The 20,267-nt window shown below is 36.4% G+C and overlaps 1 protein-coding gene across 35 annotated transcripts in view; it reads left to right on the forward strand.

The window, feature by feature from the left end:
* The window catches only part of LCOR (ligand dependent nuclear receptor corepressor), a 154,076-nt gene that overhangs the window by 116,685 nt on the left and 17,124 nt on the right, over nucleotides 1–20,267 (forward strand). For 27 of the 35 annotated variants that reach the window (XM_015147844.3, XM_077946983.1, XM_077946993.1 and 24 more), the window contains one exon: nucleotides 2,950–3,043. In XM_015147844.3, the coding sequence (XP_015003330.2) occupies nucleotides 2,950–3,043 (94 nt within the window). Of the gene's footprint in view, nucleotides 1–2,949; nucleotides 3,044–5,794; nucleotides 8,456–9,264; nucleotides 15,295–20,267 lie in introns of those variants that run through there. The other 8 variants (XM_077947001.1, XM_015147855.3, XM_077947002.1 and 5 more) reach the window with 3 other exon arrangements.

Here is a 20,267-nt window from a genome sequence, read left to right on the forward strand (position 1 = left end):
AGAAAGCAGCAAAACATACTTTAGGTTGTTAAGTATATTCAATGTTTTATAAATACAGAAACACATACATAAACACACACAATCCACTGACTAACTTGAAAGTATTTCAAAAAGGAAATTTGTTGATGAGGACACTGATGAAGTTAAGAGGTTATCAGTTTTGTTTAGCAAATGTTTCTTGAGTCTCTGAAGTTTATTTTCTTCAGTAGATATTCCTGTTGCTTTGTGATCTCATTTTACCTTTAATTTACAAAAATTGAAGCAAGCATTTCAACTCAGCCACTGTTTGAACCACTACAAATTGTAAATTGGTGATGTCTGTACTAATGAGATTTTATTGTCATAGAAATCTTGAGTATACAGAAAGGTTATGAGATTATGTAGATTTATTGGTGAGAAATACATGCTTATTTTGGAAAATATATTTAATTCTTTTTTTTTTTTTTTTTTTTTTTTTTTTTTTTTTTTTTTTTGAGACAGAGTCTCGCTCTGTCGCCCAGGCTGGAGTGCAGTGGCCGCATCTCAGCTCACTGCAAGCTCCGCCTCCCGGGTTCACGCCATTCTCCTGCCTCAGCCTCCCGAGTAGCTGGGACTACAGGCGCCCGCCACCTCACCCGGCTAGTTTTTTGTATTTTTTAGTAGAGACGGGGTTTCACCGTATTTAGCCAGGCTGGTCTCGATCTCCTGACCTTGTGATCCGCCCGTCTCGGCCTCCCAAAGTGCTGGGATTACAGGCTTGAGCCACCGCGCCCGGCCTTACATTTAATTCTTAAATAACCTCTTTGAAATGAATTTTCTTTTGAGTAGTTTTCCTTTGCTTTTATCCTTTTCCTGTGTGGTGAACAGCAAACAAAATATCTGAGTTCTGAGAGATTTATTGACAGGAGACCTCCTCCTTGTTCACATTTCTCATGTACCTTTGGTTATCATATTTACAAAGTTGTATCTTTTTTATTGATGATTGTTTTCCACAAATTGGTAGTTTTCATTAAAGATCTCTTCACTCTAAATATTGCGTCAGAAGCTTCAGGTTTATATTAGGAGAATGACAACATAGAATTATATTTAAACTATTAATGGAGGTTAACATAAAATGATACCACTTAGTCTAATTTAACTGGTTATAACTACTGTTACACTTAAGAGATGATACATTATATTGACAGCATGCTCTTACAAAGAGGAATTTGAACTACATGATAGCATTATAGTATGTAGACTTCAAATGAAGTAAAAAAATTTTTAAATTATATTTCCTTAATGAATGTGTTTTCAACTAAAAAGCACAATATTTTTAGTGGTAGACTTAAAATATATTGCCTGTTTGATTAGACAAATTGACTATTTGACTTGTCTTTAAATAATAGTGTCTTTGGTTGGAAATGTTGTAAGCAGTACATTTGCTGCTTAGATGTATAATTGGGTTAGATGTCTAATAGGATAATTGGTTCTATAAGCTTATAATTATATTTTTAGAAATATTAGTGACTCTAAAGGACGAAACTCTTACTTATGAGTGTAGTGATTTTTTGTTTACAAACTCAGTTGCCTGTTTATTTCTAACAGCCTGAAATAAAATGTCCTCCGATACAATTTGTAAGTAGCTTCTACTCTGGGGTAATTTTTAATGTAACTAGATTGTAAGACCCCTCTGCTGGCCAACTGAAAGTCAAAGACATTGTGTATTATCTTATTCTGTTAATTTCGGTCAGAGTGGTAGCTTTAAAATATTTCTTTTCCAGGTATTTCAATAAGGAGAAAAATGTCTTTGAGGGAAAAGAAAGTCTTCTAATTTTATGTATTAACATGAATTTGCGATTTGGTCTAGTTGCAGTAAAAAATGGTTGTACTTCCAGGCTCTCATCAATATCAAGACAGTTTCATTCTTCTTTCTTTCAGCTTTCTTCACCAATTTTTAATGTCTTCTTAATTGAAAAATTCTTACATTCATAAAATCCAGTAATTGAATTTTGAATCTCTGCAATTTTTTTTAAAAGACTGAATACAGGCCGGGCACGGTGGCTCACGCCTGTAATCCCAGCACTTTGGGAGGCGGATCACCAGGTCAGGAGATCGAGACCATCCTGGCTAACACAGTGAAACCCCGTCTCTACTAAAAATACAAAAAATTAGCCAGGCGTGGTGGCGGGCGCCTGTAGTCCCAGCTACTCGGGAGGCTGAGGCGAGAGAAGGGCTGAGGCGAGAGAATGGCGTGAACCTGGGAAGCGGAGCTTGCAGTGAGCCGAGATCGCGCCACTGCACTCCAGCCCGGGCGACAGAGCGAGACTCTGTCTCAAAAAAAAAAAAAAAAAAAAGATTGAATACAAGTATACATTTTTTATAGTGGTCTAGAAAACTATTAGGACACACCCAAATCATAAATCATTAACTGATTCATCTTACAGACCATCTTGTTTAGTATATACATGTGCTTTAATGACAAAAACTTACATTTAAAAACAATTTTTATATCTTATTTAAAATTTTCTATATCCAACTTGTATGTACTTTTGGAGTTTCAGGTAGATTTAGCTCTTGAGGGATTTGGTTCTATAGTTTGTATGCCACTGTGGGACGTTAAAAACTTGTATGCTTTGATCAAGGAAAATTTAGAAAATGGAGTCTTAAAAATTCTGGTAACAGCGGACCTCATGCTATGTAAACTGCTATTTCTAGTATTTCATTATATCTTAACATCTTTAGTAATATGTTTTACCTTTTCTTTTTGCCCCATTAATAATATATTTAGCCCTTGAGGATATTAAGTATAACATGCCTTGCTAAATTTATGTTGTTTCAGGATTGAATTGATTTTTATAACTCAAATATATGACTAGCGTATCTGCTTAGTTGAATAAGCCTACTTACTGCTTTTTCATTTTTAGCCTACTCAGTTTACATTTGCTCCTAGCTTTTAATATCCTCAGGTGTTTCTTTGTGTCTCTGCAGACGGTGTACTTGATCTGTCCACTAAGAAAAGTCCATGTGCTGGCAGCACTTCCCTGAGCCACTCTCCAGGCTGCTCCAGTACTCAAGGGAACGGGTAAGGGAGAATATTTGTAGCCTTACACAGTTTCATATAGATAATTCATCAAAGGTTGATGCCAGTCTCCTTTTACATTTTAAAAAATAACACTTCTCTAAGTAAGTCATTTATAAATATGGACCATAGATCAAGTAAAAATGCAATCTGTGCAAAGTAAAATTGGCTAGTACAGATGAGTTTTTGTCAGTTTAGTACAAATAGTAAATAACCATGAGTATGGCAATTATTTCTTTAGACTTTTTGTTGTGGCATGTTTTGGAGTGTGAAACTCAAGTTAAATAATTCTAAAGTTTAGATATAAAGACATTGTTATGTGTGTTGAAGCAGTTTAATGAAAATTGAGCTCCAATACTTGGTATCTCTAGTGGGATTTGTGTGTATGTGTGTTCATTTTTGTTTCTTTTGGGTTTGATTTTGGTGGTTGATTTAAACTGTACTTTAACTCTGGCAGTTCAGAAAATGTAGTTTTCTGAAAGACTGATTGTAGATGTTGATGCATAACCATCTTAGGCTACCAAGACATTATTACTTGCTCAGTTTTGATAACTCTTAGGAGACTAAAGTAAATTCTCTGACTCCCTGATTTTATAGTATAAGAACTGTCTTCTCCCTGTGTGTATCTAATAACCAACTAGAAAAGTCAGATATTAATAAAGACATTCAGATACCATGTTGAAAAAGCATTTCTATAAAACTGTGTGACAAAAAATCAACTTTATCTAGATATGAAAAATAACTTGGTAAGTTTAAATTAGTTAATACTTAGTCTTATTTAACTTTCAGATTATCAATGTGGGGAAGTTACTTAGATATTAAAGGAACAAGTGGATGCTAAGTGGACTAACCTCTTCCAACTTACTGTTAACTACCTTCAAATAGAAGGATTCCTTTACAGACTTCTAAAATCTCCCTTTCTCTAAAATTCCAAAACTTTTCATTTCCAGAAAGTACTAATTTAATGCATTATGCATAGTTTACTAATCTTTTTCTTAACCCTTTCTTTTCACTATGGTTTATACTAGATATAAGTCAGCATGTTCCCAAATCTTTGGGTTCTATTTATATATCAAAAGATACTTGAGCCGAGTGTGGTGGCTCACGCCTGTTATCCCAACACTTTGGGAGGCTGAAGTGGACAGATCACCTGAGGTCAGGAGTTCGAGACCAGCCTGGGCAATATGGCAAAACCCCGTCTCTACTAAAAATGGAAAAATTGGCCAGGCGTGGTGGTGTGCACCTGTAGTCCCAGCTACTCAGGAGGCTGAGTTGGGAGGATTGCTTGAGCCCAGAAGGTCACAGCTGCAGTGAGCCATGATCACAGCACTGCACTCAAACCTGGCTGACAGAGCGAGACCCTGTCGCCAAAAAAAAAAAAAACCTCGAGTTGTGTAATTTAAGGACACATGTAAAAGTCCATGTGCAGTTTGCATAAACACATCCTTTGCTTAAGATTCACTGTAAACTTGGCTACCAGGTTCATGTATTATATGGCTGAAGTTGCTGTTTTTGTCCCTCTGAATGGAAAGTGTTTTCTACTGGTTTTATGGAAGAAAAATGCACCAATAGGTTTGCCCATCTTTTAGTTGAATATTCAGTGTTATCCTAACTGTGTTACTGATGATAGTAGTCCCCATACAGTTTTGTAGAACATAACTGGTTTATCGTTTCTGAGAAGCCCTGTTTTACGCCTAGTTAATGTAATCACCCCCTTGGGCGTGTTTTGCCACATGTCAGTCTTAATATTGATAATCTTTCCCTATTGTGAAAGTCAAAACCTTATGAATTAACTTTGTCTAAATAATTGACTTTTTAAACATTATTTGAAAGCCGTCCATTTGAAATTTCAAAATAGGTGTTGGTATTTCAAGAAGGGAGTTTTTTTTTTTAAGCCAGAGAAAACTGCTAAAAACTTGTTTATATCCCTCTGACAGTAATTACCTTGAGTAGAACTTAAGGGGTAAATAAAGAGTAATTTCTTTTAAGCTTGGATGATTTCAAATGGAAAATCATGATACTCATGTATCTGCAACTAGTAGTGTTTTAAAATGAAGACATGTGGTAAGTTATAATGCAGTGGGTCTTTTGGTTTGGTTTGTTGGGGAGTTTTTTTTTTTTCTCCTTTGGGGCTGTTAGCCATATATACATATTTTCCCCCCCAAGCAAAATAAGCAATATTATTTGGAATTGTTTGATTTTTGATGATGAATATCAACTTGTTTGTGGGATAAATGAGCAATTATCTATGGGTTCCAGTAATGTATATGGTTTCAGTTTTAAAACTAGTTGTCATGAATGTTGAATATATTGAATTAAAATAACTAATTTGGCTTACTCTTTTATTACTGTACTTGTTTAGTGGTAACGTCACATTGGCAACACAATTCTGTGTAGATCTATGGAGAGTGATGATTACTTTGTAATTAATAATTAAGATGCTATTTTCAGACAGTTGCGCGAAACTTTTTCTCCGAAAATTTGTGAACCCAACCAGAGAGACCAGCTGACAGGTTTAATTTTTCTTTGCCCAAAAAGCTCCTGATTTTTTTTCTTTTTCCTTTTTCCTTTTTTGTGAACAAGTTTTAAAACTAACTGCCGAGACCATTTTTTTTTTAATTTTAGAGAAAAATAAATAAATAACACAAAGTGATGTTACCCAAGCAAGGCCTTCTAATAAAGGAGTGGTCCCCTCACCCATCCCTCCCTACCTGTGCAAGTCCTGCTCACATCAGTTTCCTTCCATCCAATTAGGCGACCTGGGAGACCCAGCCAGTACCGCCCAGACGGACTTCGGAGTGGTGATGGGGTACCTCCAAGAAGCTTACAGGATGGAACCAGGGAAGGTTTTGGACACTCCACATCACTCAAAGTTCCACTGGCTCGATCCCTGCAGATTAGTGAAGAACTACTGAGCAGAAACCAATTGTCCACAGCTGCCAGCCTTGGGCCATCTGGATTACAGAATCATGGACAACACTTAATATTATCCAGGGAAGCCTCTTGGGCAAAACCACATTACGAGTTCAACCTCAGCCGTATGAAGTTCAGGGGAAATGGTGCACTCAGCAACATCAGTGACCTTCCTTTTCTTGCAGAAAACTCTGCTTTTCCAAAAATGGCACTTCAAGCAAAACAAGATGGAAAAAAGGATGTGAGCCATTCATCTCCTGTAGATTTAAAGATACCACAAGTTCGAGGAATGGATCTTTCTTGGGAGTCTCGCACTGGTGATCAGTACAGCTATAGCTCTTTGGTAATGGGTTCACAAACGGAGAGCGCGCTTAGTAAAAAATTAAGGGCTATTCTTCCAAAACAAAATAGAAAAAGCATGTTAGATGCTGGACCCGATTCTTGGGGCTCAGATGCTGAGCAGTCTACCTCTGGACAGCCATATCCCACATCGGATCAAGAAGGAGACCCTGGCTCCAAGCAGCCTCGGAAGAAAAGAGGGCGTTACAGACAGTACAACAGTGAGATACTGGAGGAAGCAATCTCAGTGGTTATGAGTGGAAAAATGAGTGTTTCCAAAGCTCAGAGTATTTATGGGATTCCCCACAGTACACTGGAGTACAAAGTAAAGGAGAGGCTGGGCACTTTGAAAAACCCTCCAAAGAAAAAGATGAAATTAATGAGGTCGGAGGGGCCAGATGTTTCTGTAAAAATTGAATTAGATCCCCAGGGAGAGGCAGCACAAAGTGCAAATGAATCAAAAAACGAGTAGGAATACTGTAGAGTGCCAATTACTGTACAAACTGGGTGAGCACTACTGCATCATTGTTCAGCTATCATTGCTTGCACGTAATTTCATTTACTGTGACACTTGTTTCTTTGCAGATTTTGCATTGACTTGTGTGTACAGAGATGAAATGTGCATTCTGAATGTTGCATATTTTAAATTTTTCATGTGCAGTATGGCTCGGAATATGTTTGGCCTTTTGCATGTTTCTCTACAAAAGAGAATTGAGTTACCTCACAGAGAACAGATACATGGAAGTGGACTCCTTGCCTGTAGAGCCTGCATGCTTTTTTGTTTTGGTTTGGTTTTTTGTTTTTTCTTAAGTTATATTTGTTTTTACTTTTTAAAAAAGAAGAGGAAGAAAAGCCCCCTTTTAGAAACTACGTCTGTCATACTGGGAGCTTTATCACTGCAAATTGGAAAGCCATCTTATAATACAAAATTACTCACATTTTTCATCTACGATTCAACTAATTGAAGGATTAAACTAAAGAAAAAACTAAGAAGAACAATGAACCTTTGAGTTTGAGAAATTTGGTTATTCACTGACATAATTATTGGGTCATTTATAGTTACATTTTATAATTTTCTTCTCACTATTAAATTTACTTAACAAATTAGCAAGCTATTAGTGCTCACCCAGAGGGGAAGGCGGTGGAAAATGTGCACACACTACCTTCAGAAATGCTTCAGTTAATTACTTTGAACACTACCTTTGCTGTAATTTCATTTGAGATTTTCTAAGGGTAGAATTTGGTCTCACCAACAAGTGAGGATATAGCCTTATCTCATGGAGGACGAGCTCCGTATTTACTCAGGAGCAGTCAGGGTACATTACATAAAACAATGGAGGATGCCTCATTTTAGCAAACTAGGTTTCTTTGTAATCTTCAGTCCATTTACAGAATTGATGTGCTAACTGACTGAGTATCGTTGAAGCAACTGAATTAAGATATTCAAGATCTGTTTATTGGGGATGGGAGAAATAGGGAAAGAAATGTGTGTAACTATGATATTGCAAAAGTGATACTTAGATTTTACAGCCTCAGTAGTCTGCCCAGTATCCATGTTAATGAAGGATCCATGTTTGTAGTGAGAGAAAAAAAACAACCCCAAGGTAACCTGATAAGATTTAGGATGCATATCAGTTCTAACAATAATTCAATCAGAAGTCAAACTCATTGGAATTCCTTTTTTAACTGATCCAAATACTAGTAGAAGGGTGGGAGAGGTTTTTGTTTTGTTTTGTTTTGTTTTGTTTTTTTAATTTTGTTGGTTAGAATTGTTTTCTCTTTTTTTGGCATCCTACATAATACCCCCTTCTTGACTTTTTCTGATAATTAGCTGATATTCGTGGTTGTTTAGCACACAGTTCAGGACCTTTGAGATCATGTTTGTATAAGCACTCCTTGAAGAATATCTAAGCTTTTTTTGAGATGGGCTTTTAAAATGAAAGTAAGGAAAGTTTATTTTCTGCGGTTTTTGCAAGAATAAGCAAAGCCCCTGGAATTTAATTTTTCATTGTGATCAGATTACTATTTGTGCAAAACAAAATCCACACCACATATACTGTATATTCTAATCTGCTGAGAAAGGTGGTCAGGCCCTTCTAAATGCTTAACCAAAAACAAACATTGGAGTTTCAGTATTTAAAATAAAATTAAACTTGGAGCGTTGGTTAGATGTTGATTTCAGATGGATACTAACAGTTTGAGGGGAGGTCCAGATATTTCCAAGGCATAAATTCTTGCCTGGAAACTTTGGAGCAACTAATTAAATTAGGTTAAGTTTTCCCTCAACACACCTTTGTGTGTTCAAAGGTTAGGCACACCATTGCTGTTATTAAAATACATGCACTGCTCATTCTTGACATAGCTTGGGTGTGGGTTCCTCTTGATTTGGTTATTTTGTGTAGCAGTTTAATCAGTGGATAACTGAGCCTGTTTCCCCTTAGATTTCTAGACTTCTTAACAGAAAAAACAGTTTGGGTTCAGTAGCATTTTATGATTCTACAATATTTTGTCACCTAGCTGGAAGTTGCAATAAAAATTCCTTTTGAAATGTGGTTTTCATCTGCAATTGAAGGAAATCTTAGAAAGTTTGCTGAAAGCAAAGGACTAAGCTTATGAAGGAATGCCTCCTTTGTTACACACTTAAGAATTTGTCAGCACACAATTAATTGCAGCCATAGTACCTTTTTGTGTAATGTTTGGGATATTCAGTAGCCCAGGATTGCTGCAAAAAGGTTCTTTGAGAAAATTAATTTGTGCTTGCTTTTATCCCCTCTCAGAAAGACATCACTAAAGGCCCATTAAAAATCTGGCCCTAAAAGTTCAACTTTTGTAGAGTTTACTGTTCAGAGAGGTTTAATCCTATGTGGTAGTCTATATAAGTGATGTATGAGTTGAGTTATGTAAATTTTGTCATTGTAGTGTACATGGAGTGATCATTTTACTAACATAAATATTTTCTATGTGTGTTTCAGTGGATGACAATCGAGCAGCAGAAGAATGGTGTGCCTACCCTTTAATGCTGCAGTTTAAATAAGAGAACTTGTATTGTGTCATTTCAGATTGTAGGCTGAGAGTTGTAAATAGTGAAAATTTGAGTACTTCTATTATTTGTTTTGGTTAGAAAGTGAATTTAAAAAACAAACCAAACTCTAAACTTTCTCAGATTAAAAGTCCTGAGACCTGAAGATTGTAATATTCATGTCTGTGAAGCTTTTAAACATTACACTTGAGATCAGTCATGACTTGATATTCAGGTAAATTTTCTTTTCCAAGAAGCTTTTGAATAAGCATATTTCCTCCAAAGGTCTCTCTCTTTCTCTCTCTTTTTTTGAGTGTAGATTATTTTAAAGCACTAATTGCATTACATTGGTAACTGCAATATAAAATAGCCATTATTGTTTTGTGAAGCATGGTTGAAATTAGCTAGTGGTCCCTTTTAAATTTCATGAGCCTCTCAAAAAAGAAAAACTTAAAAAAAAAAAAAAAACAAAAAGCTGCTGGAATATTTCGAAAGATATATATTTTACCTTATTATAGGTTTTGTAAAGTTAGTTTGTAATATTCAGGTGCACTTTTAATGTTAAATTTTGTGTTCAGAGTTCCATTATACCATGTATTTCTCGGAGGTGGCTCATCACACGGCTGACTGGCAGTCTTGGTGCCGCAGTGATTCCTTAATATTTGATTTATATCTTGATTCGCCACTATTCTGTATTGGCACTTTCAGTGTAGATATTCTGGTTTGGGGATGTCCTCACAAATGTGTAATAGAGATTGTTCTATTAGCACGCTTAATTTCTGCTAATCAGAGTTTTGCATGGCCCAAACAACAGTTGACCATTTTTATGGTATGGGAAAGTGTAGTTCACAACTGTCTTTGTCATGAAAGCTATTTTTCCTCACATTTTCCAGTAGGCAGATAACATTACTTAAATTATTAATATATAACACTCTTGGAACTATTGATAGGAAATAATGTATTTAAAATAATTTTTTGCATTTTCAGAGAACCTTGATATTATAGGGTAGATACGCTATGGCACTATAAAATCAAAAACACTAATTCTGTGCAAGGATATCTAGTTGGTATTTTTATTTTTAGCTTTCTCATTTCTGAGACAGCGTGGTCATCCAGCTTGACAGTAATGTAGTATATTACTTTGGTCAGTGGGCTTATAAGTGACTCTGAATTATGTTTGTGATGAGCTATACACTTTTTTTCTGTTCCCCAAATACCATGAAGGACAAGGTCACTCTTTCAGGAAAAATAATTTATATTTGTGTATAATACTTTTTAATATTAAGTTTGTTGTTCTGAAGTTTAGATGTTGCTTGATAAACCTTTGCTGCAGCAGATCATGAATATGAGTAAGGCTTTGTGTGATAATAGGGGTCCTTATGTGAAGTTAATTACTGTTCAGTTCTGGTGAGCAAGCTCAACAAGTGTGAAGTGTGTATTAGCTTTATTTGGTACACTTTTACTTTACGATATTGAAGTGCTTTTAGAACTCTGGTTATCTTATATAAACCATTACCTCAACCAATTGGCATTTCTTTTCCCCAACATTTATCTTAGCTATAGTATGAGCTATGTGGGATCAGATGGTAAAAACTATAAAAGGCACAATGAGAAGTTTAGTTCCCAAGTTTCGGAGAGAACTCTAAATTAGACTAAAAACAACTACCTGTTAACACCAATATCATAACTACCTTCTGTCATTAGGCAGTACATAGCAACCTTTGAGCTGCTAGTGAGCTATCTGTTCTCCCTCTACCCCCAAGTAAGCACACAGTGCCAGGCCTGGTTCTAAGCCTTTGTGATTCTCTTACATCTCATTGACCCATAATAGTGAAGCATGGATTCATTTCTTTTCATAAAACAAATTGAGTCAGCTTGATGTCAGAAGCTGAAAATATTTTGAGTAGTTATAGCAGTTATATGACAGATTGGCATCATTTTCTTTAACAGCTTTTATCTTTGTAGATTTCCTTTTGAGACCATGTATTTTTGCTTTTATAATTCTTTCATTAAATTGAGGTTGTTTTCATATTAACCAGTCTTTTCTGTGTATTCAGGTTGCTGTCATTGGTGATAGAATATGGCAATAGACAGAATTGTGCTCCACTTTATGTTTTATAGGAGATATTGAAAGTTATACGCTAAATTTTGGCCTTCTTGAAGATAATCAAAGATTGTTTTCCTTGTTACCTTTAATTAGAATTTGGTCTTCATTAATGCTTTGGTCAGGCTAGTATTACTAAAAACTTGATGGCTTCAGCAGAACAGCCCATTTAGGAGACTATTAAGCTATCTAGGAATTTTTTAAAGAAAATTAATTGCTTTCAAAATCTGCAAAGGAAAAACGTATAATTGTGGTACAAAGAAGACAGAACTCCAGGCTCTTTCTTCTTAGTTTATTTTGGTTTAATTCTGTACTGGAGACTTGAATAGCATTTGTGAACATGGTGATGGAAAGAAAAATAGAGGACATTATTTGCGTATCCTCATTCCTGAATAATCTAGCAGTCACCTTTTAAAGAAGCAGACGTTAGCCCTGTAACACAACACTATAGCTATAAGCCCTAAGTGTTCGGAAGGAGATTGGGGTGGGGAGGGTGGAGTAGGATGGAAAAAGCATGTAGACTTCTGAGAAGAGGCTAAAAATTCTGCCCTGTAATACTAAAAGTGAGTCACAAGATAATGTGGTGAAGTTAGGCCATCTTGATTTGATAGAAAAATCTTGTAGATTGTTTAAAAATGAGAAACGAGGCTAATTAATGTTGATTTGACAATAGAGCATGAGCTAATTCTGCAGCTGTTTGGGGGGTAATTTTACGGTTTCCAGTTCATTTAGAGCTGTATCAAGAAAAGCTAAAAAGCAAGCACTTTTAGTTAATCATAGATTTATTGGATGTAGCAAATATTATTATAATATTTAATCTCTATTATTTGAATGTGGAAATGAACTTTTTACCCCATCTTGAACTGTCATTGAACATGCTCAAGATGATCAACACTGGAAATGACCCTACACACATACCAAAAAAATCTAAAGCAGTAAGACATATTTGAAGATCCATACCTCTTAAACTTTTTAGATTTGTCTTGGGAAAGAATTTATGAACCTGTAACCAGTATTAGTGCAGTCTTGGGTTCCTTGTTCTGCATAATTGCACCCTTTCTCAGGTATGTCCTGACAACATAAATTTTAAAATAATCTCTTTAGAGATTAGATTCTCAGTGGATAGTGTGTAAGGGGACTAGGGGTGGGGGGCTGGGGGTAGTTGGACACAGGACACTGACACAGTAGAGCAGGGATTTTTAACAGTCAGTAGCCAAATAGAATTTCAATCTACAATATTTTTACCCCCTCAGAATGAGCGAAACAACTTCTATTATTTGGTATGCCCGGTGCTACACTCCTAAAAGTCTTTTTTTTCATCCAGGTGGCTTTTTTTATTTTTCCTGCTTGGTGGTGGAAGGTTATATAGTAAACTTCACTGTCACTAGGAAAGCACTTGTCCAAAATGTTTAAAGTACTAGAAAAGGGATAATTCAGCACTTTTTCTGTTACAACACTAAAGTCTTAATTTATCTTCAGAGTCTTAGGTACTGTAAGTTTTAGGATGATTATTTAGAAATATAAAACATACTACATAATATGGGGTCAGATCACATTTATATAAATCTTATTTTAAAAAAAGACAATAACATTTTGTACCTTTCTAGCAATTCCAAGTGATTGCCTCATTTTCTCTTATTAAGCATTTCAAGCTTAAGAATTTGGAATTTGAGAGAAGGTGAGGGGGAAGATTCCCCAAAATAAAAATTTGTTTCAGACCATTTTAGAAAAATAAATCACTAGGAAAATGGGTAGGGATTCTCTCCCCCTTTAAGTCTTCAGGGAATGAGCAGTATTTAGAATCTTTGGCTGAAATTCAAGCCTTTTTACTTTGTAAATTTTTAATATTAATTCACTGACATGCTTTTTACACCAGAGGACTGAAAATGGATCTTAATGTTTTTAAGTTGTGGAAGGGTATATTTCTAAAACGAGGGGGGGATGATTAACTAGGTTAGTATTACCAGCATTAGTAAGTTTAAGGAATTTTAGTATGTAATAGCAAAGTGTTTGATTAAAAGTCTAATCCTATATTGCTAGTCGAAATTAGTTACATTCTGATCTAGGAATGATAATAGTCATTGGATATTGATATGCCGTGCTGTCAGAAAACCAGACTAAGAAACCTTTATCTGATTCCCACATGTTGCTTGTTCTGATGGGATGTATACTTTACAGCAGCTTATTGCTGCTTTGAAAAAAAATGTATAAACTATACATTTGGAGTGTTTGCATATAATTCTTTATAACCTCCACTTAAAGCTGTCAGACATTGCTATTTTATCAGTCCATACTGTTTAATAAAACTAATGTTCTTAGGAATCCAGCTTGTACACACTGTTTAAAAACCCTCAGGGACAGTTTACACACTCTTCTCACTCAATTCAGGTACTTTGATGCTATTCTTAAACCTAACAGTGACTTGTATTTTTCTGTTTTGCTTTTATTTCAACGTGCTGGTAGCACATCTGATGAATGTCAACTTTAAAAACTCAGTTCAGGTATCCAGGTATAACTCAGCCAAACAGATTTTAAAGCTGCATATAACTCTCCAGCACATGGTGCCTCACACTCTTATAGTGGCATTCTATATATTCAGTTATTACTACTGAGCAGATAATATGGGGGTTCCTGTTAACAGTGTATTTTTTTTTTAAAGTACATAAATGTATAGCCAGCACACTACACACACACACACACACACACACACAGTTAAACTGTATATTTTTAAATGCCACTAATAGCCAGCACAATTAAAACAAAAGACATTCCTAACTGCTCTGTAAGCTGTTAACAGATGCAGTTCCTTCTTGATGTGGCTCTTGCTTCTTCACGATAACTACTACTAAATTCAAGCACTGGTCCTTGGGTGTCTGACCTCTACATTCTAGTTTATGCAATGTCTTTAGAGAATTTTGTGCACTGGCCACTGTGATGGAACCATTGGGCCAGGAGTGCTTTGAGTTTATCAGTAGTGATTCTGCCAAAGTTGGTGTTGTAACATGAGTATGTAAAATGTCAAAAAAAAATTAGCAGAGGTCTAGGTCTGCATATCAGCAGACAATTTTGTCAGTGTATTTTGTAGCCTTGAAGTTCTCAGTGACAAGTTTTTTCTGATGCGAAGTTCTAATTCCAGTGTTTTAGTCCTTTGCATCTTTAACGTTAAGACTTGTCTCTTAAAATCACTTTTGTTTTCTGCAGTACTATCTGTGGTTAACAAAATAGATTCTTCCTCTGCTTTAATATTTGATATCTTACATCTAAAATAAATTCTCTCCACATATAAAACCCATAGTCTTTGGAGATATGGAAAATGGCATCTTTCAGATTTCTAGAAGTTCAAGTGTCATACAACTAAACAGGAACCCCCTTTACTCTTATGGACCTCATTTCAATATACTGTTTACAGTTTGATGGAATTGTATAATTTAATATTTCTCTTGTACTGTAGTTTATATTTATTTACAGATTTTTTTTGTACTGTGTGATTTGAACTTTTTGTTCCTCGCTATGATCAATGTTTATGTAGTAGAGCACTTATGATCACAAATTAAGTTTTTTGGTTTGATTGCACTACATTAAATTTTTTAATGCAGTTCTGATTTTTGACTGGACTAAAACTGTGTCTTAATGTATGTGATGAGTACTTAAAATTTTAATCCATGTGGTCCCCCCTCTTTTTTTTTTTTTTTTTTTTTGCATTGTACGTCAAAAGCGCTAGTTCTTTCGTGCATGTGTAAGATTTAATGGTTCCATTGTATAATTTGACCATGACATTTTGGAGAAACATTCCCAGCTGTAATGTTGTGTATGGTAGTTCTCACTGGATGCTAGACTTTGCAAAACCACTATTCTTCTAATAAATTTTGTTGTGAAAAACTGTTTCTAAAGCTTGGTTTCTACTTCCTAAGATTTTAGTGCTTTTTGAAAAATTCACAAAATGGGTAAGAGTTGGATTGTACTCCAACTCTAAATACACATGGTAATCAAAGTTAGTGATTTTTTGTGATAAATTCTTTCTAGATGAAATTTCTTAGTTAAAGTTGCTGCTGTGAGATTCTGCTTTCATAATTCAGGTGCAATACTGCCTTGTAACAGTGTCTTTACTCATTTGATACCTCGGCACTCAGATTACCTCAGTTTTCTTTGAGGTAATGAATCCAAATGAATAATTGGATTATTCATTTTAAAAAATGTATTCAACTAAACAAGATACAGTGATGTTTTCATAATACCTTCTGTCTTGAGTGAGTTTTGTATAATTTTCTTAAGAGTATAAAACTTAATGCCAGGATTCCTTATCAGAAAATAATAGTGACTATTTTTTGTTTGCTGTTTTCTTGAGGCATACATATGAAAGCAACATTGTCAGTCAATTAAGGTTATATGGTAGTTCTCATTCTTGGCAGGATGCTGATAATTCCTTTTACCAGAACACATAAAGAACAGGTATATGTTGGTCAACATTTAAATTTTTTTTTTTTTTTTTTTTAAACAGAGTCTCACTCTGTCACCTAGGCTGGAATGCAGTGGCCCAATCTCAGCTCACTGCAAGCCCCACTTCCCGGATTCACATGATTCTCCTGCCTCAGCCTCCTGAGTAGCTGGGACTACAGGCGCCCGCCACCATGCCCAGCTAATTTTTCAATATTTTTAGTAGAGATGGGGTTTCACCACTTAGCCAGGATGGTCTGGATCTCATGACCTCGTGATCCACCTGCCTCGGCCTCCCAAAGTGCTGGGATTACAGATGTGAGCCACCGCGCCCGGCCTTAAATTGTTTTTAGAAATTATAAAGAAGCTTTGCATTATAAAGTGGTGCCTTTTCTAAAGTTAGGAGAGCTGAATTCTAGTACATTATGATTAGAAATAAGAGAAATGTATTTCAGAAAACTACTTTTTCAGGCTCATAATATAATTACCTGTAGGCAGTTTGAAGTGATTTTTGATGATTTTTTTTTTTTTTTTTTTTTGAGATGGAGTATCGCTCTGTGGCCTAGGCTGGAGTGCAGTGGCCGGATATCAACTCACTGCAAGCTCCGCCTCCCGGGTTTACGCCATTCTCCTGCCTCAGCCTCCCGAGTAGCTGGGACTACAAGTGCACGCCACCTCGCCCTGCTAGTTTTTTGTATTTTTTTTTAGTAGAGATGGGGTTTCACCGTGTTAACCAGAATGGTCTTGATCTCCTGACCTCGTGATCCGCCCTTCTCGGCCTCCCAAAGTGCTGGGATTACAGGCTTAAGCCACCGCGCCCGGCCATTGTTGATAATTTCTAATGGTGGTTTTGGTTTTGTTTTTTGAGATGGAGTCTCGCTCTGTCACCCATGCTGGAGTGCAGTGGTGCGATCTGGGCTCACTGTAACTTCCATCTCCTGGGTTTAAGCAATTCTTCTGTCTCAGCCTCCCGAGTAGCTGGGACTACAGGCGCATGCCATCACGCCCGGCTAATTTTTTTTGTATTGTTAGTAGAGACGGGGTTTCACCATATTAGTCAGGCTGGTCTTGAACTTCTGACCTCAGATGATCCACCCGCCTCAGCCTCCCAAAGTGCTGGGATTACAGGTGTGAGCCACCGCACCTGGTCTCTAATGGTGTTTTATATTTAAAGATGATGCTATTGTTGTTAATTGGTCTAGTTTATCTTTTAATAGTTTTTGTCACACACAGACTGGCTATCTAGCTGTTTTCTGCCTTTGGTCTGATGTTTATAAAATAGCAGTTTATATTAGTACTACAGACTTGTTCTGTTGGCTTTATTTGTTCCCCTTAATTATGCCACATACTTAATCAAATTTTTTTTAGAAAGCTAATTATTTCACTGTAAGTTCCAAAGCCATAGCTTGCTTATTTATTGTCATTTCCTGCCATTATTCATTATAAACTGGCGGCCAGATCAGTAGTAAGATTACAGTTTAGCATCTCGTAAATGAATTTGCTTTATTTTAGTGATCCTATCTTCAAATTGATATTCAGCTTTTCAGTTATAAAGGCCCTATTTAAAGAAAGGACTTTTTCTTTTAAACTGGAATTTTCTCTGATTCTGCTGCTATTTTGGAAATTAATTCAGGGGGCCCTATATCTTAACAGGTGTGGAAATTAGGGAGATTGCATAAGGGGAGTGAAATGCAGAAAACGGAAACTTTTTTTTTTTGCCATATCCTGGAGTTGTGAATTTTTTCCCCCTAAGGACTCTCACCAAACACTGTATTCAAATATAACAGCATATGCTCAGGTCATGTGGTATTAGGTTTTGTAGCTGAAATGAGTGAATAATCCTTTTTTTAATAGAAAGTGTTAAGTAATATAGTAGATAAGAGCTCTTGTTACATTGTGTTCACTTTATTTGCTTCTAAAAGGTAAGCATTTTAGCACAGAATTTTATTTATCAGATTCTTACAAATCACTGAACTTCCTTTGTTTGACAGGATCTCATTCTTATTACCCAGGTTGGAGTGCAGTGGTGTGATCACGGCTCACTGCAGCCTCGACCTGCTGGGCTTACATGATCCTCCCACTTCAGCCTCCTGAGTAGCTGGGACTGCAGGCATGTGCTGCCATGCCTGGCTAATTTTTACAATTTTTTGGTGGAGACAGGGTTTCAGTATGTTGCCCTGGCTGGTCTCGAACTTCTGAGCACAAGTGATTCTCCCACTTTGGCTTCCCTAAGTGCTAGGATTATAGGCATGAGCCATCATGCCTGGTCGACTGTAGAGGTTTTATAGGCATGTAAGAATACTACTGTTTCTTGACTAGTCGTTTTTATTTATTTATTTATTTTTATTTTATTTTATTTTTTTTTGAGATGGAGTCTCACTCTGGCGCTATCTCGGCTCACTGCAACCTCCACCTCCCAAGTTCATGCCATTCTCCTGCCTCAGCCTCCCGAGTAGCTGGGACTACAGGTGCCTGCCACCATGCCCAGCTAATTTTTTTGTTTTTTTAGTAGTGATGGGGTTTCACCGTGTTAACCAGAATGGTCTTGATCTCCTGACCTCGTGATCCTCCCTTCTCGGCCTCCCAAAGTGCTGGGATTACAGGTGTGAGCCACCGCGCCCAGCCGACTAGTCATTTTTTAATGTTTGTTGTTTATCAGCAGTATGGAGTGGTAATGGTTTGATACTTTTTGAAATAGAGTCTGCCTGTGTCTCCTAGGCTGGAATGCAGCAGTGCGATCTCAGCTCACCGTAACCTCCACCTCCCAGGTTCACAAGCGATTCTCATGCCTCAGCCACTCGAGTAGGTGGGGTTATAGGTGTGTGCCAACGTGCCCAGCTAATTTTGTATTTTCATTAGCATCGGAGTTTCACCATGGTTGGCCTGCCTGTTTTGGAACTCCTGGCTTCAAGCGATCTGCCCACCTTGGTCTCCCAAAGTGCTGGGATTACAAGCGTGAGCGAACACACTTTGCCTGGATTATTATTTTAAAGTTATCTTTCAACTTGGTACACTAGAAAGATCACTTGTTTTTCCTTCTGTAAAGTGAAGGTGTTACAGACTGAATGGTTTTTAGACCTTATTTCAACTCTGAGTTGAAATATTTAAAATGATAGAAAATGTTATTTTCTATTTAATGTGAGACAAATATGCAAATCGTATCTGTACGAACATTGGGAAATACAGTAGAAACTTCATTGAATAAGGTCTTGTAAACCCAGGTCTCACCTTTCCATTGAAATATTTTCTAAAGGAAAAAAAGATCTGGATGTCATGTTTAGATGCCTTTTATTTAAAACAAAGTATTTTAAGTTTTGTTATGAACGGTATATGAATATGATGATACTTTTGCAAATATTAACTTGAAAAGTTAAGTTATGTTATTCATAATTTTTATTTCTGTTGTGTGCAGGGTAGGTCTACCTTGAATATTAGAGCACTAAGGGTCTTGGGAATCATCAGATATAATCAGTCTTAAGCAGAATCAACCTTTTAAAAATATAGATGCCTGTGTCCTACACTAGACTAGATCCACTGAATCAGTTTATAGGAATGAGGCTTAGACATGTTCAGTATTTTCAAAATGCTCCACAGGAAGTTTTTCGGGTTTTTTATTATGGTTAAAAGAAAGCATTAAAATTGCCATCTTAATCATTTTCAAGTATACAGCTCAGCATTGTTAAGTACATTTATGTTGTGACCACAGGAAGTTTTTATTAACCCACTGATGAAGAAGTACTGTTGATCCCATTCTACTTTTTCATTTTTTTAGGTGAAAAACATGGAACTTGGAACCTTGAGGGACTTGTCCCACCTCACACAATGAGTTGCCCATAATACTCATGATTTCATACCATCTTACTTATCTCCGTACCACTTGGCATTCTTGACTCAAGCTACAATTAGAATTAGGGATTGTACCTGCTAATAATTTTCCATTAGATTCAGTTTTAACTTACTAAATTTTAACTATTGAGTTCAGCTCTTGAGCAAACTTAACACTGCTTTTTAGGAAGAGAATGAAATCTGTTTTGTGAAATTAGCCATAAAAATATTGAAAGCATATAAAACTTCAGTGTTAAAAATCAGCATTAATAGGTGACTTTCAGAAAGCCCTCATAAAGGAAGTGAGTCTTGAAGAATAGGCAGGGCATGGATAGGAGAGGAGAGAGTACCCCAAGTTTGAGAGAGAGGATTTGATGGGCCCAGTGTTAAATGCCATGTCTCACGCCTGTAATCCCAGTGTTTTGGGAGGCCGAAATGAGAGGATCACTTGAGCCCAGGAGTTTGAGACCAGCCTGGACAACATGGTGAGACCCCGTCTCTACAAAAAATAGAAAAATTAACTGGCTTGGTGGCTCATGCCTATAGTCCCAGCTACTTGGGTGGTGAGGTGGGAGGATCACTTGGGCCCAAGA

The sequence above is a fragment of the Macaca mulatta genome, chromosome 9 (genome assembly GCF_049350105.2).
Source record: "Macaca mulatta isolate MMU2019108-1 chromosome 9, T2T-MMU8v2.0, whole genome shotgun sequence".
Classification (NCBI taxonomy): Eukaryota; Metazoa; Chordata; class Mammalia; order Primates; family Cercopithecidae; genus Macaca; species Macaca mulatta.